This window comes from Adiantum capillus-veneris, chromosome 19, assembly GCF_014529385.1.
Source record: "Adiantum capillus-veneris isolate H3 chromosome 19, ASM1452938v2, whole genome shotgun sequence".
Taxonomy (NCBI): Eukaryota; Viridiplantae; Streptophyta; class Polypodiopsida; order Polypodiales; family Pteridaceae; genus Adiantum; species Adiantum capillus-veneris.
In genome coordinates, this window is record NC_140949.1 from 6397379 (window position 1) to 6414625 (window position 17247).

At 46.2% G+C, this 17247-nt stretch overlaps 1 protein-coding gene across 5 annotated transcripts in view; it reads right to left on the reverse strand.

Annotated features, from left to right (window-relative positions):
* LOC147433502 (putative acyl-activating enzyme 16, chloroplastic) overlaps nt 1-17247 on the reverse strand; it is a 210340-nt gene that overhangs the window by 34161 nt on the left and 158932 nt on the right. For all 5 annotated transcript variants that reach the window (XR_015185273.1, XR_015185272.1, XM_086490188.1 and 2 more), the window contains exons 8-12: nt 9835-9902; nt 9527-9632; nt 8763-8924; nt 8591-8644; nt 8432-8512 (exon numbers count right to left, since the gene is read on the reverse strand). Coding sequence is in view for 3 of the 5 variants with exons in the window: in XM_086490188.1 (XP_086346314.1) it covers nt 8432-8512; nt 8591-8644; nt 8763-8924; nt 9527-9632; nt 9835-9902 (471 nt within the window). In the remaining 2 variants the exon portion in view is untranslated. The remainder of the gene's footprint in view (nt 1-8431; nt 8513-8590; nt 8645-8762; nt 8925-9526; nt 9633-9834; nt 9903-17247) is intronic.

A 17247-nucleotide genomic window follows, 5' to 3' on the forward strand; every position in this document is an offset into this window, starting at 1 on the left:
ACCTTTGGCAGACACCACATGGCTTGGAAGTGTGCCCTCGATGACCAAAAAGTGACATTTGTTAGGATTGAGTTTTAGCCGTGCCTCTTTGCACCTGAGAAAGATAGCAGAGAGCTGAGCGAGGTGTTCCTCTAGATTTTCCACTGGGATTGAACATTGAGGACTTGAGAAGGTTGAAAAATCGTCCATGAAGATGCGAAGATGATCCGTAAGAAAAGGACAAAAGATGAGATATACCGAGATTGTGGATTCGGGTCACACCGTGATCGCCAAAATGAGAGCACCTGTAGCACGGATAATGTGTCGTGCTCTCTACAGTGGGTGGTTCTCAGTGCAATGTGCGTGACAATCTCACTCAAACAGACTAAACAAAAAGGAAACAATAGACATCAACAGAGCTCACAAAGACACAACAGCAGACCAGAACATATGACTCGACTATCTCAAAGACTGATACAGACTTTGGTGTGGCAGCACACTCAGCTCCAGCCCTGGATCCACAGGTACAATGGGGGTGTCGAGGCTCAGATGTGCTGGGATGGTGAAGACGTGCTCTGTATATAGACTCACCCCAGACGGCTACGTACAAGATAATCCTAATGGCCCAAAACGATTACTCATATGTACAACCATAAAGAGCCATCAAATGTCCAGTCAGCAAAGTCTATCTCCAAACTGAGTGGTGGTGGCATGGCCACGATGTCCACTAGAACACCGTCGGTACCCTGCCACATGTCACTCCCCAGCCCAGAGGGTCCGTCCAGTGTGAACCAGACCAACTGTAACTAACTGTCCAACCGTCTGTCTGTCCTGTGAAGTGACACTGTAGCCCTGCTACAATATGGGATCTACAGACGCCTCTGCACAAAGGAGCCAGGGCAACCTCTGGAGGAGCTTACTACTATACTGACACAGACACTACATGATGCAGTAGTTGAGGCATACGCACATACCCAGCCTGAGCAGAGACACCGTTCGGGGAGCATGCCCCAGAACAGTTGGTATGATGAGGAATGCTGGGACACTAGAGCTAGACTTCGGAGGGAGGTGCTTTTGGGGGACATCACTCATACACAGTCACAGACTGACTTCCGACGCCTAGTGCGGCGGAAGAAGAGAGCATTTTTGGCTCGCCTGGAGCAGGATCTTTACCAGCTATTCTTGAGTCAGGACTCACGTGAGGCATGGCGGCTCTTACATGAGCACTCCCCCCCCCCTGCCATCACTTCTACAGAGGCCTGGGGCCAGTATGCATCATCTCTGTACACAGTTCCTGAGCAGCCCCCCCTTCCCAACCCCCCCGATCCATGCCCACACACATGTGCCTTTTTCACCGCTGAGATGGTGAGGAAGGCCATTGACAGGATGAGGACTGGGAGAGCATATGATCATGATGGCTTAGTGGTTGAGCATTTCACGCATGCCAGAGATTTACTAGCAGATCTTCTAGCAGTTATGTTTAACCGTGCCATGTGTGAGGGCTTGCCTGATACTTGGAGCCTATCTACTATTGTACCTATCTTCAAGTCGGGAGACCCTATGGAGCCAGGAAATTATCGCACTATCATGATTGGACACACATTGGCACGGTTGTACGCATCTATTCTTGAGCAACACAACTGAGTAGATAGGCGGAGAGGGAGGGGATACGTGTAGCCGGGTAGGCAGGTTTCAGGAGGGGTCTTGACCATATCTTGACACTTAGAGCAATCATTGAGGAGGGCAGATCGCATGGGAGATGGATCTATTGTAGCTTTGTGGATTTCCGCAAAGCATTTGACACAGTGCCCAGAGCTAGATTGATGCGCAGATTACAGCAGATGGGAGTACCTACAGAGCTCATTTGGGGGGTCATGGCATTATACAGGTCAGTAGTGGGGCACGTACGCACCCCAGAGGGTCTATCCACACCGGTTTACTCCACTATTGGGGTGAAGCAGGGCTGCCCGCTCTCTCCTACTCTATTTGGTATGTATGTGGATGAGGTTTCTGACTACATTGAGAGAGATGGTGATAGAGGTGCATAACTGGCAGGGACATGGATTCCACTATTGTTATATGCTGATGATATTGTGTTGATCTCCGATTCTCCGGAGGGGATGCAACGTCACTTGGATGCTTTGCATAGGTTTGCCCAGGAAAGTGGTTTGTCCGTCAACCTTGGTAAAACCAAGGTCATGGTATTTAATACCACCCCACAGTGGATCAGGAGGTCAGCGCCTGCATTCACATACGGCCAGGAGAAGGTGGAGTATACAGATGCTTACACTTACCTTGGAGTGGTTTTTAGTGGGCCAGCATTTTCATTAAGAAGGGCAGCAGAGGCTAGATTGACCAGAGCCCATGCAGCATTGGGTAGATTGGAAAGGATGTGTTCACAGGTTCAGTTTCAAGAGCCTCGGACCAAGCTCTGGCTCTTTGACACTCTGGTGGCCTCTACATTGCTTTATGGAGCTGAGATTTGGGGACCTTCACTGGATCATCACGGGAGGATAGGCCGCAGTGATGGATGGGGGGACATGGAGAAGCCTCTGGTCTCTATGATCTCGCGGCTCATTAGATCCAAGGCTTCAATACCACATGCTATTGTACGAGCAGAGCTAGCTGCCCCCCCACTAGTGGTTGAGGCGCTCACCAGATCTGTCTCCTTCATACACCGCATGTGGGAACTTCCTAGAGACAGATATGCACGCCTTGCACTTGAGTCCTCTCGACAGTTAGCCATGCAGGGAGATACAGCATGCTGGTACGGGGAGATGACATCATGGTTTCATGCACATGGGTTCAACATAGGCAGAATGCCTCCCTTCCAGTACTCACTGGATGCGCCCTCTCTGACTCTTACACAGTCCGAGATCACAAGGCTCATTCGCCAAGACTTGACTCAGCTAGACACCAAGAGGACATGGATACAGCCAGCACAGGAGCTGGGCACGAAGATGGCTTTCTACAGACAACATCTCCTCCAGCTTACGGAGGATGGTTTTGTGACGAGGCCTAGATACATGGACACCCACTTGTCTCATGGGATACGATGTGCTATTGACCAGATACGCACATCTTCACACCAGCTGCGGATCGAGATTGGGAGATACAGCGGAGTACCAACAGAGGCCAGGACATGCCTTTTGTGTGACATCGAACCTGAGACAGAGTTGCACTACACATGCCACTGCCCCGTCTACTACGAGATACGAGGTCGCTTCCATTGCTTGTTTAGAGAGGGCTTTGGAGTCATGTGGTACGAGGATCAGAGATGGCTGGGTTTGTTTTTGCTCGAGCTGCGCAGACACAGAGAGAGCTTGATGAGAGGAGAGGCTAGCCAGTCTCAAAGACAGATCACAGACTTCTTTAGAGCTGCCATTGGACACCCGGAGGAGTTACTACCATAGCAGAGCCCGTCGCTTTACACCAGAGGCATATTGATCGACCGAGCGACTGAGCTGGGGAGATCCAGATGCCCACGACTGCGGAGGACTACACAGCATCAACGGAGGTTGCATCAGAGGATTCGGGTCACTTTGGCTCGACATGCACGACGCCCAGTCAGACTACTGACCATGGAGGAGATTGATGAGATCCGCCAGCGACCGATGCTAATCTCCTGTGATCTAGCTATCCCAGCTAGTTGTTTAGCTGCTTAGTTCACACCTAGCAGTTAGGATTCCATAGTATTTTACTCTGTCATTTTGCCATCTTGTTACTCTGACTTTGTAGCAGATCCACCATATTGTAACTTTCTGGTCTCATAGGTCACTTTGGCCTTTTGGAGACGTTAATATAACATTTCTCTCTCTCTCTCTCTCTCTCTCTCTCTCTCTCTCTCTCTCTCTCTCTCTCTCTCTGTGATGTATATGTATATGATGCCTCGACTGTCAGAGAACTCCATTGTATCAGCTCACCCTTTGTATCAGCTTTCACCCCACCCCTACCCACTATTTTCTTTTCAGTTCTTTGCATTTTTTGTACCCAGACCTGGTATTAGATTCACCACATGTAACCTTTTGGTCTCATAGGTCATTTTGGCCTTTTGAAGACGTTAATATTACATTTCATTTCTCTCTCTCTCTCTCTCTCTCTCTCTCTCTCACTTTCTCGCGCGCGCGTAATGGAATGTGTGATGCAAAAAAGACTAGAGGATGCCCTTGCTACTTTTAACTCCTAGGAACCAAAAATGGAAGAACGCATGAATGAAAAAGATGCATTGATCGAAGCACTTAAGGGAGAACTCATAGCTTGCAAAAATACCCCCGCAAAGGAGTGAGAAATCAACCCTCAATGATAAAGGATCTCGAAAGCATCAAGGAGCAAGTGAAAACTCTACGTGAAGAGGAAGAGCAGATGGCACGAACCTCCTCTTCATGGGCGGAGCACCTATTCAATATACAAGAGAAGGTTGATAAAGCTGAAAAGTGGATTGAGGACGCAAAGAAAGGAAAAGATAACATGCATGAACCCACACCTACATCCACTATCATCAATATGACAATTAAGGGGCAATAAAGGAAGACTGGAGCCCTTCACGTACGTGTTACAGGTCTCAAAGACACTCGAAAAGTAGAAGAAGAAGTGAAAGAACTCGTGAAGCGCATGAGTATTTTTGAACCCAAACACACAGGTGTTTGGAGAGTGGGAAAGAAGGGAGGTGATGAGAAAGAAAGTCCTAAGGAAAGAGCACTCATTATATGTTTCCCTACGTTGGCAGCTAGGAAGGAATTCCTGAAGAAGAGACCGACACTGAAGCAAACTCGGATATTTTTGGGTGATGACCTCACTCTAACATAAGTAGCGCACATGCAAGATCTGATGCCATAGATCAAGGCAGCAAGGAAAAATTTCCTTCTACAGGGGAGGGAGAGTAGTGGTGTTGGAAAAATGCACTCCATGACAGTGCAAGATCTATGGGACCAACCTTAAAATGCTAGCATGGAATTGTAATGGATCAATGAAGCTAGATGTAGGCGCATTTGAGGATAGCTGCCAAGGAAGAAACATTATTTTTTACTCGCAGACGCATCAGACTTCTCGTGGCACATTACCTAGAGTGACGGGATACCATTGGGAGACTACTTGTATACAGGATGTGAGATCAACACATAGAGGACGTGGGTCAGGAGGTGTGGCACTCCTATTCAGGGAGGAGCGTGAGCCCCTCATTTGTATTGTTCGGGAGAGATGAGCAGGCCAGATTTATGTGGGTCAAAGTGACAGCAGAGATAGGAAGTCCACTCTACATTGCAATATGCTATTTTGTCCCCAGCTTATCTCATTATGCATCGCCCAAGGGGCAGTCACCCTTCATGATAATGGATGAGAACATATGGGAGTTGTCTAGGGATCGAGATGTCACTCTGTTGGGAGACTTCAATGCCAGGAATGGCCAATCTTAGGCAGCTTTCTATGATACTTCAGAGGAAATGTTGAGAGAATTGGATGTCAATGATATGGGATTGGCCAGATGTTCGCATGATGAGGAGCACACTGGATATGGGGGATATCTGACAAACATGGGGACTACACATGGATTGGCCATCTTAAATAGCCTCGAGAGATTTCCAGCATCGAGTGGGTTCACTTGTTTTCTTCATGGACATGGGGCTAGCACACTGGATTATGTTTTGGCTCAGCCCGATTTTATACCCTCTATTTAGGACTTTACAGTCGAGCCTAGGCCTATCGGGCTAGAAGTAGATCATGCCCGCCTCACGTTTACCGTCTCATTCTAGTTCAGTAGAGCTCGACTGGCACAGACATCTACACAGACCCGATACACTTTTACTTCGGAGACTGATTCTGTCTACATAAATGGTATCTATAGACACTTATGCACAGAGGAGCCGGGGAGACCTCTAGGGGAGCTCACTTATATATTGACAGAGACACTAAAGGATACAGCAGCAGAGGCATACCCACACACTCAGCATGGGCAGCGACGACGTCCTTGGAGCATATCCCAGAATAGCTAGTATGATAAGGAGTGTAGAGAGACCAAAGCCCGACTTCAGAGGGAGGTACTACTAGGAGTCATTACTCACAGGTAGTCACGGATTGCTTCTCTCTGTTTGGTACGACAAAAGAAGAGGGCATTTTTAGCTTGAGTGAGCATAATTAATGTCAGTTGTTTTTGAGCCAGGATTCAAGCGAGGCATGACGACTCTTTCATGAACACTCTCCCCCACCTGTCACTCATCATCACTTTTACAGAGGTATGGGGTCAGCATGCATCATCTTTGTACACACTCTTGGGGCAGGGGCAGCCACCTCTTCTAGATCCTCCAGAGCCATGCCCACACACGTGCTTTCTTTACTGCCGAGATGGTAAAGAAATCCATTGACAGGATAAGGACCAGGAGAGCATATGATCACGATGGCCTAGTAGGAGAGCAATTTATACATGTCAGAGATCTGCTTGCAGAGCTTCTAGTAGTGATGTTCAACCGTGCCATGTGCGAGGGCCTACCTGATACTTGGAGTTTGTCTGCTATCGTACTATTTTCAAGTCAAGGGACCCTATGGAGCTTGGGAACTACCGCACTATCATGATTGCATTGGCACGCTTGTACGCATCCATCCTTGAGCAGCAGTTGAGTAGATGGGCACAGAGAGAGGGTGTATGGACAGCAGGACAGGCGAGTTTCAAGAGAGGTTTCTCTACTCTTGATCATATTCTGACACTCAGAGTCATTATTGAGGAGGGGAGATCACATGGGAGAGGGCTCTATTGTTGCTTTGTGGATTTCCGCAAAGCCTTCGATACAGTGCCGAGAGGAGATGGGGGTACCCAAAGAGTTGATTTGGGGAATCATGGCTCTATACAAGTCATGAGTTGGACATGTACGCACTCCAGAGGAGATTTCTGATTGGGTTCACTCCACTATCAGGGTGAAACAGGGCTGCCCGCTATCTCCTACACTATTTGGCATGTATGTGGATGAGGTTGCTTGTATGTGGATGAAGTTGTTGACTACATTGAGAGGGATGGTGATAGAGGATCATAGTTGGCAGGGACATGGATCCCACTATTGCTATATGCTGATGATATTGTGTTGATTTTTGACTCTCCGGAGACAATGCAACGTCATTTAGACGCTTGTATACATTTGCCCACTATAATGGATTGTTTGTTAACCTGGGGAGAACTGAGTCTTCACCACATGCAAAGCAATGGTATGTTGGGGGAGACTTCAACATATTGGAGGACACCTCTGACAAGATTGGAGGTGGCCATGCTACTGTGCACAGGGTTGAGTTGGCAGCTTGGGAGCGTCTAAGTCAGATAGATCGCTCCTACGCCAGTGACCACATCTGTGACATGGGGGGGTCTATTTGCATCTTGGCAAGGACCATGCGCCAAAGATTCTCACTGTGATAGACAGACAGAGGAGGGGGGGGTGCGATGCTATGCATCCCTGAGAGGATCTTGCTGAATCCAGAGCTTAGAGAGCGAGTGGAGGAATTTGAACGAAGAGCTTGGACGCGCACGACACCCCTGCTGGTAGAGTGGCCTCTGGACTAGGGCTGAGCTTAGTCGCTTCTTCCTCCAGGAGTCTGCAGCCTTGGCTGTAGCCAAGGAGGAGGAAAAGCCTCTCCAACGGGACATTGTTTCCTTGCAGAGGATGCAGGAGTAGCATCCAGACAGTCCTTGGTTGGAGGAGCAGATGCAGCAGGCTGGCTAGCATCGAGGAGCGGCGTCATGAGTTTGCCGTCCATCGGTAGGCATCTCAGTGGACACAGGTGGGTGACACAATTACTGAAGAGTTTTTTGAGACGGTGGGGCCACGCCATGCGCACACCAGTGTTAGCCAATTGAGGAGACCAGACAGGTCAGTTGCTTCAGAGCCTGAGGATATGCGTGCAGTTGCTACTGACTTTTACCGTGATCTGTTGTCGGCTGAGCCTCAGTCAAAGCGTCAAGATGCATGCACAGAGCAGGTTTGGGCACAGATGCCTTGCCTTATTAGTGAGGAGACGCGATAGACTTGAGCTTCCTCTCTAGCTAGAAGAGCTCCATGAGGCCCTCAAAGCACTCCCCCGAGGTAGTTGTCCAAGGTAAGATGTTTTGACTCTCAGCTTTTTCTTGGAGTACTAGGATTTGCTTGGTTCAGATCTTTGAAGCGTATTCCACTACGTTTTGCACACTGGCGAGATGCCTTACAGCATGAGTGAGGACATGATCTACCTTATCTCCAAGGAGGGAGGCTCCTTGGATGAGATTCGACACTGGCGACCCATCACGAGGGCACTCTTCCTTTTCAGCAAGCCACCAAAAAAGATTCACAAGTGTTTAGCTTGGGAAAGAGCTTGCACACTTAACAACTAACTTTCATGAAATCAAGTTTAAAAAACTTATATCGGTGTCTGCATTCCAATGAGCTACAATGCTACTAAACTAAACTTTAATTTTACAACTAAGTTTCATAAAATAACTTACATTGTTGTCTGCATTCCGAGCAGCTACAACCGGTGACGTTTCTGTCAAACCATATCCATTCAGAAGAGTGATGCCAACAGCCTAAACCCCAAATTACCACAACTCTCTGTCATATACTGCAAGAAGGTTTCGTCAACATTCAGAATTTAACTAACTTGCCTCATAAAATGCATCAACATGTGGTGGAAGGCTTCCACCACCACTAATCCCTGCCTAGAAAAAACAAGAACATTCAAAAAAAGCTTTCCAGCAAAGCATCTATTTCTAACCTTGGGATCCAAAATACTCATGGAAGGAAAGCTCTAGAATTTACTCATGATCACACCCAAACCTTTTTTATCCCAATTGCTGACAAGATCTTGCGGTACACAAGTAAGTGTGCCAATCTGTGAATAGGGAGTAGAAATGCTGCACAAATTGTTGCAGTGATCCATTTTTTCAGCTCTCCAATATACATAGACTTATAAGTTTTTACTTCATGTAGGTCTCTGCCCTGCACAGAACAAAATAGCATTGAGTATTGCAACATTTTTTTCAAAACAAAGCAATTGATTGCCTGGAACAAAATTTCCAGTTTAGTTATACATTCCAGACATATGTTTGCTTCACAGGGTCACGAGCTTGACTTTAAACAAAACCTATGCCAAAGAAAGAACATACATTTGCTAAACTTTTGAATTTGTGCTGCTCTGCTGAATAGGATTGCAGCATACCTGGAAACACTCTCTTTTCCCAACCCTTGTGATGGTCAAGTGAATGGCTATAAAGTATACTAGGAATCTTTTGTGGAATTGTAGTAAAGTGCAACATTCCAGCCTACTAGGCAAGGTTTGTGATTTATCAAGAGAACACAGGTAGAACCAGAACATCGTAGCAGAGTTAAATACTTTTGATATGTATTTGCATTCGCTCAATCTGCATAAACCTTAGCAAATATCAATTAACAACACTACTATATTTATAACATCACGGACTCTCATTTCTTGGTAACATGTAAATTTTAAAATGTTCTTGTATATTGACCTGGGTAGGACAAAGTAACATATAATATTGTTGTTAGTGCAAAAACTGAAGAATAGTTCAAGGACAGAACACCTGATAAATCCTTGTCATTCTCATGTACACCATGCTCATCCCAAGTAGTGTTGATGCGAGGAATCTTTTCATAGCTGAAGATTTTGAAAGCTCTCTCTTAACACCACTGTATTTGCCAAGACAGTAATTTCCAAATTAGTTATATGACACCAAGCAAAATTCGAGACAAGCATATCAACTCATCAACATAACTTCCCATACAGAGTCCACTGCAGGAAAAAGCCCATGTTTAGGATTGGAGTCGATGGGCTTAAAGGTTCAAGATTGCAGAAGAGGAGAAATTAACAGAAATTCTTACAAAATCTCACCTGTAAAGAGTGTCAAAAACTAGAGGCACTGAAACCATGTAATGCGGTGGATATTGTTTCAGATCGTCCTACATACATCAGAAGAGAGATCGTCCTACATAAGTCATTTTGGCCTTCTGAACACGTTAATATAACATTTCATCTCTCTCTCTCTCTCTCTCTCTCTCTCTCTCTCCAGTCATTACTTCTACAGACACATGGACACTCTATACACAGTACCAGTGCGGTTACCATTGCCAGTGCTGCCGGAGCCGTGTCCTCCCACTTCTACTTTCTTCACAGCACAGATGGTGAGGCGAGCCATTGATAGATTGCACACAGGGAGGGCACATGATCATGATGGTATAGGGGCAGAGCATTTTCTACATGCTAAGGATCATATTGATGGCTTGTTGGCCTTCATGTTCAACAAGGTCATGTGTGAGGGGTTTCCTGAAACTTGGAGTACATCTACTATTGTACCACTACTCAAGTCTGGAGATCCAACCCTACCAATTGACTATCGCACTATCATGATTGGCCATTCATCGGCCAAGTTATATGGATCTATACTTGAGCATGAGTTGAGCAGATGGGCAAAGAGAGAGGGTTTACGAGCTTCAGGGCAGGCTGGATATAGGAGGGGATTCTCTACACTTGATCATATATGCACGCTTAGAGTGATCATTGAGGAGGGCACAGGACATGGCAGAAGGATTTATTGTAGCTTTGGGGATTTCAGCAAAGCCTTTCACACAATCACGAGAGCCAAGTTGATACAACGATATCATCACACTATATGAGACATTTATAGGGAGAGTACGCACAGTAGAGGGTCTTTAGACCCTGTTCACTCTACAGCACCTATTTTTGCATAAGGACAAGAGATGGTGGAGTATGTAAACTCATACATATCTTAGTGTTGTATTTAGTGGACCTACTTTCTCTGTAAGAGGTGCTGCAAAGGCAAGATTGGCGAGGGGATATGCAGCATTAGGAGGACTAGAGAGGATATTTTCAAAGGTACACTTTCAAGAGCCACGCACTAAGTTGTGGCTATTTGACACATTGGCACTTCCACCCAGTGTAACACGGAACGGGCGGAACACAGCCCAAACATTCCAAAACGGTGTTCTGGATGAGGGCTTGTTTCCAAAACGGAGTCAGGAACGAAACGCCGTTCCGAAATGGGGTGTAACCGGAACAATGTTCCGGAACCGGGGGAACAAGACGGAACGTTGGATGGAATGGGAAAAAGTGGGCATTTGGGGGCAAAGAAAGTAGGCTTTTGGGGACAGATTTGGGGCTGTTTGGGGGACATATTTGGTGCAGTTTGAGGCAAGGTTCGGGGGCAGATGTGGGGGCACTTTTGGGGTTATTTAGGATTTTATTTGGGACTAAGCTGAATGGAGGTAATTCAAGCCTTATTTTAGTCAACTGTTCCGGCCCCCCCTCCTCCGCCCCGTTCCAACTTCCCGTCCCGTTCTAGACCCTCCCGTTCCTGTTCCCCGTTCCTGTTCCAAGTAAGTATGCTTCCACCATGCTTTATGGAGTGCAAATATTGGGGCCTAGCCTGTGTTATGTCCCGTTCATAGAAGAGGGGATCTAGCCTAGACGCCGTCGGGATGGGCGTCCAATGTCCGAGCAGACGTAGTGTGAACACGGCCAGTGTGGCCGGCCATTATTATAAAAGGGAGCCCAAGGCCTCATTTGCAATATCGACCCCACTCTCGCAGAGTGCCAGTGGTCAGCCCGCGAGGTTAGGAGTGCACCAGGTAACCTCGAGGAGGTGAGGCCGGGTGGTATGGGACGCTAGGTCTTACAGGTGCACGCCTACGTCCTCGGACATTGGCTCCAGCACGGGGGAGCTGCCGGATGGTGGCTAAGATCGGTGGGTGGTTTGTTCGACGTGTGTCTGTAGGCAGTCCGTGTAGCCGCGAGATCCACTCTCCGCTTTCGTTTCATGGTATCAGAGCCGGCTTGGCTGCACGAAGGACTGTCTGCACACCTACGGGCTGGTTCGAGTCGGATAATAACTGTTTTATGTAATTTTTGATGATATAATTGTTTAATTGATTATTTTCTCTCATGAGCATGCTTGCAGGTGTAAATCAATACTATGCTGCTGATTTTTGATAAAAATCAGCAAATTGGCAGGTGAAACTGTTGAAAATTGGAGGATTACTTATTGATTTTACTGGTTTTCGATGAAAATCAGTAAATTACTCATTAAGTGGCTGATTTTAGATTAAAATTCAGCATGCAGTATCCTCTTTAAGCTTTCTCTGTCATCTCCTTCTCCTCTGTGCGAAGCAAAAAGAGAGAGAGAGAGAGAGAGAGAGAGAGAGAGAGAGAGAGAGAGAGAGAGAGAGAGAGAGAGAGAGCTCTCTCTGTAAGCACAAAGTGGATTTGTTTGTGAGTATGCGAAAGACCTGCTGTAGAGGAAGAGCCAGCGTGGAGGTTTGTTTTTCCAGCGTGTGTGCTTGGTTGGCAGTTCATCACGGGCACGAGCAAGTCATTTTTTCCCAAATCTACACGCGTGCGCTCACTCTCTACCTCCACGCGGCCTCTCTATGGTAGCCCAGCGCTGGATTTCGCTGGAGTCTTTTTTTTTTACGCCCACTTATTTAAGTGACCTCTTTAAAAACATGACCAAGGGACTTTTTTTTAAACTGGCTTGGTCACTTGGGTTTTTTTTTGAAGTATGGTCTGGACACTTCAAATTTTTTAAGCTAAGTGTGAACCCTGCATATTATCAATAAGTCATTTACACAGACTTAAAAGTCTGTAGTGATCTCACTTTTAACTCCTCTGCTCGTCACCTGAGCCCTCCCTCTCTCACCTGCCTGCACTACCGTGCTCCCGCCATCACCTGCTCACCTTCACACGCTCACGCCGATGCGTATGCTACTCACATTTTAACTTTTCGCGACCGAAAAGTACAGAAAAGGCCCAGTTTTGCGTGAAATTTCCAATTTTTCACGCACTTTGCCATGGATTCCTCCAACTCGGATGTGCAGCGTGACGACACACCAGGTAATGTTCAAATTCCATTCACGCATGCTCTCTACACATGGATTACAAGTACTTTCCAGAGTTTCGACCAACGTGTTACAGCTCTGGAAAACTCGAACGTTCAGACGAACCTTCGCTTGGCCTCTCTCGAAGGGGTCGTGCAAGGGCTTAGTTCCCGGCTTACTGCTTTAGAAAATACGGCTCAATCGACGACTACGCGTATTTTCGAGGGCGAAAGCCATCTCCAGTAATTGCGGATGCACATTGCTGCTTTTGGGCGTTCACAGGGTGGTCCGACCGCCACGATTCCGTAAAAAATTACAAATTTCTCAGGGGAAGAGAAGGAGTGTACGGAACTGGCCGTAAATAACTCGTTGCATCAGTGGACTACGTATTTTGATCTCCATGGGAAGCATGATGAACGGAGGATTCAGACGATTCCTCTTTACCTGCGCAGTAAGGCGCTTACCTAGTGGCGCGACATGATAGAGAAGCCTACGACGTGGGCTGATTTTTGTGTGAAATTCAAGAGGGATTTCGCTAAAATGGATCCTTTGAAAGCCTATGCCAAATTGCAGAGTCTTTCGATGAAAACTCTGTCTTTTGATAAGTATGCGACAGTTTTAAGAGGCGCTCACCTTCTGAAAGGTGGATTCTAGGCACGCTGTACACATGTACCTGTTGGGGTTACATGAAGATTACCGTTGGGCCTTAATCAAGGACAAAGCCCCGACTGATGTCGAGGATGCAGTGGCAAAGGCCAGGATGTTCCATTTAATAAATGGAGTGAACTATGAGAAGAAAAGAACTGCAGACCATCAATCCGGTGAGGGCGGTTCGAGAAAGCGACCCCGCTACCATCATAAGTCCAAATCACCGCCGAGATCTTCTCAGGAGAAGAAGACAACCAAAAATGCTTCAGTTGTTGCTGATGCAGTAAAGAAGGGGGCTTGCTTCGGATATGGCCAGACGGGTCACCAAATCAAGGATTGCCCCAAGAAGAAGAAGACACAAAAACCGCAAGGTCGTCCTTCGGTTCAAATTCACGAAATCTCTGGTAACTCTGATGTCATTCAAATTGAAATCCATCATTTAGCGCACAGTTCATGCACTAACTGTACTTTTAGCACCAAAGTGTTTGATAAGCACGATCTTCTCCGTTTCCCCGGGAAGATCAATGGTCACGACGTGACCGTACTCCTTGATAATGGAAGCTCAAACAATTTTGTGGATGCAAAATTGGTGCAGAAACTGAGCTTGCGGACGCGGGACAGTGACCATGAGTATCGCGTGAAGATGGCTCGTGGCGAGGATACGGATGTATGGAATCGGATGATTCCAGATTTGTCGCTCGAGCTAGCTGATTACAAAGAGAACCTGGATTTCTACATCATGCGCCTGGATAGAGCAGATGTTATTTTAGGAATTCCATGGTTTTATGATAAACAAGACTCATTGTATATAGACTATGTACATCACTCTCTTGTTTTTGTTAAGCACGACATGCCTCATGTATCTGTGTCACTTTGTAATCAGAAGTCTGTAAATAATGGTTTTGCAATACCAATTGCTACTACTTTGGAAATGTATAAAGAAATAAAGTCTTCTGATGTTGACTTTTATCGATGTGTACCATCTGCTTGGTTTGATTCATTAGTGCTTGGTACTTTTGTCCTGAATTTCGTAAAAATGTTTCATGTTCTTCTGTTGAACTTGGGAATTCCAACGAATCCAACCTTATCCGAGAAATCATGACTGATTTCGGGGATGTTTTTCCTGATGATCTACCTCCTGGCTTACCGCCTTCGAGAGGAGTAGATCATGGCATTGAGTTGGTGACTGGTAGCCAGCCCTTCTCAAAGCAACCCTATCAATTTAGTAAAACCGAGGAGGACAAGATTCAGCGACAGCTGAAAGATTATCTCGACAGGGTTTTATTCGGCCAAGTAAATCTCCGTGGGAGGCGCCAGTGTTACTTTCTCGAAAGAAGGATAACACTATGCGCTTCTGCGTGGATTACAAAGGGTTGAATAAACTCACTATTGAGAACAAGTATCCGCTCCCACGTATGGACGATTTGATAGATCAGCTCCATGGAGCGTTGTATTTTACGGAGATAGACCTGCGCTCAGGCTATCATCAGATACGGATCAAACTGGAAGATATTCCTAAGACAGGCTTCCATACGCGTTATGGTCACTACGAGTTTTTGGTCTTGCCTTTTGGTTTGACCAATGCTCTAGCTACGTTTCAGCAGATGATGAATGATCTGCTGAGACCATTTTTAGGCAACTTCGTTGTTGTATTTCTCGATGATATCTTGATCTACAGTCGAAGTTTGTATGAGCACCGAGCGCATATATGCACTGTTCTTGAAGTACTGAGAACTGAGAAACTTTACGCCAAGGCTTCTAAGTGTGAATTCTTTAGGAAAGAGCTTCTGTACTTGGGTCACATCATTACTCGCGATGGTATTTGCGTTGACCTTGAAAAGTTGGATAAAGTGCGAAATTGGCCCATTCTGAAGAATGTGCGCCAAGTAAAGTTCTTTTTAGGCTTTACAAGATTCTTTCGCAAATTTATTAAGGATTACTCTAAAGTTGCTGCTCTGCTTATGCAACTCTTAAAAGGAGGGGTGAAAGAGCCGAAGACTTCGGGTCCTCATCGTAAAGGTAATCCCCCTGTTGTCTGGAATGGGCGTCTCGACGAGAGCTTTCGGACACTAAAGCACTTGGTGACTATTGCACCAATATTGCACATTGTAGATCCTAGCAAACCGTTTGTGGTTGAAACGGATGCTAGTGATTATGCTATTGGTGCATCATTATACCAGGATGGAGGTCCTGTTGCGTTTGAAAGTAAGAAGCTTTTTGACGTTGAAATGCGTTATCCAACGTACAAGAAGGAGCTTTATGCTGTAGTCCACGCCTTGAGGAAATGGCGGCACTACTTGTATGGCTCTACGTTTGTTGCATGGACAAATCATCACTCCTTGCGCTATATCTGTGATCAAGGTGATCTCAGAGGCCGGAAGGCTAGATGGGTTGAGCTTATGCAAGAGTTCGACTTTGAGATCCGTTATAGAAAAGGATCCAACAATCAAGTTGCCGATGCGCTCAACAGGATTCCTGAGGTCAATGCCTTGTCTATGGCTGAAATCTTGACGGATTTCTATCTCTCTCTGCGAGGGCTATGTCGTTCCGATGGCCACTTTGGCAAGATATGGAACGAGGTCGAAGCGGGGCATGACTCGCGTACAGGCTTGGGTGATCCGGAGACCCAAGTGAGTCGTGCTGGAGAGACGAGACAGCGACAATACTCCATTAGAGGTGGACTATTGTTCAGAAATGGTAAAGTCTGCGTGCCGGAATCGATGAGATTCGACAAAGGATTTTGTGCGAATGCCACGATGTTCCTAGCGCTGGGCACCTAGGGATCCAAAGAACTTTGGCTTTGGTCAAGCGATATTTCTATTGGCCAAGAATGCACTCTTACATAGAGAGCTATGTGAAGAGATGCGCTCAGTGTCAGGTCAATAAGGCAGAGCGCCTTAGGAAAGCTGGCCTGCTACACCCATTGGAAATCCCAAATGCCAAGTGGCAAAGTATTTCCATGGACTTCATCGTTGGTTTGCCAAATACTAGTCGGGGCAATGAAGCTATTTGGGTTGCGGTCGATAGACTCACAAAAATGGCGAAGTTTATACCAACAAAGTCAACAGTAAAAAGCCATGAGTTGGCGGTTTTATTTATCGATCAGCTTTATAAGCTGTATGGTCTGCCAGAGGATATCGTCAGTGATCGAGATACTTAGTTCACTGGCCGATTTTGACGAGATGTGTTTGCTCATCTTTAGACGAAGTTAAGTATGTCGTCTTCTGACCATCCTGAGTCCGACGGACAAACTGAGAGGATGAATCAGACATTAGAGGACATGTTGAGAGCGTATGTCTCTCATAGGCAGTCTGATTGGGAAAGGTATCTTCCACAGTTAGAGTTTGCCTATAATAGTAACAAGCATTCTGCTATTGGTTTTAGCCCGTTCATGCTGATGTATGGATTTGAGCATAAATCCTCAATTGCTATTGGCTTAGAGAAAGTCAAGAAATGCCAAGCTCGTGATTTCCTGAATGATATGCAAGAAATGCTCGAATTGGCTAAGGATACTATAAGAACGGCTCGTGATCGAGTCACTACTTATGCTAATCAAAAGAGATCTCCAAGGACTCTAGATGTGGGACAATGGGTCTATCTGAAGATACCTAAGGATTCCAAGACTATGCGAACAGGAAAGCATTATAATCTTTCAACTAGATATTGTGGTCCAGTCTTGATCACAAAGAAAATTAGCCAAGTTGCCTATAAACTGGCTCTTCCTTCGGATGTTAGTGTACATCCAGTGTTCCATGTCAGCCGTCTT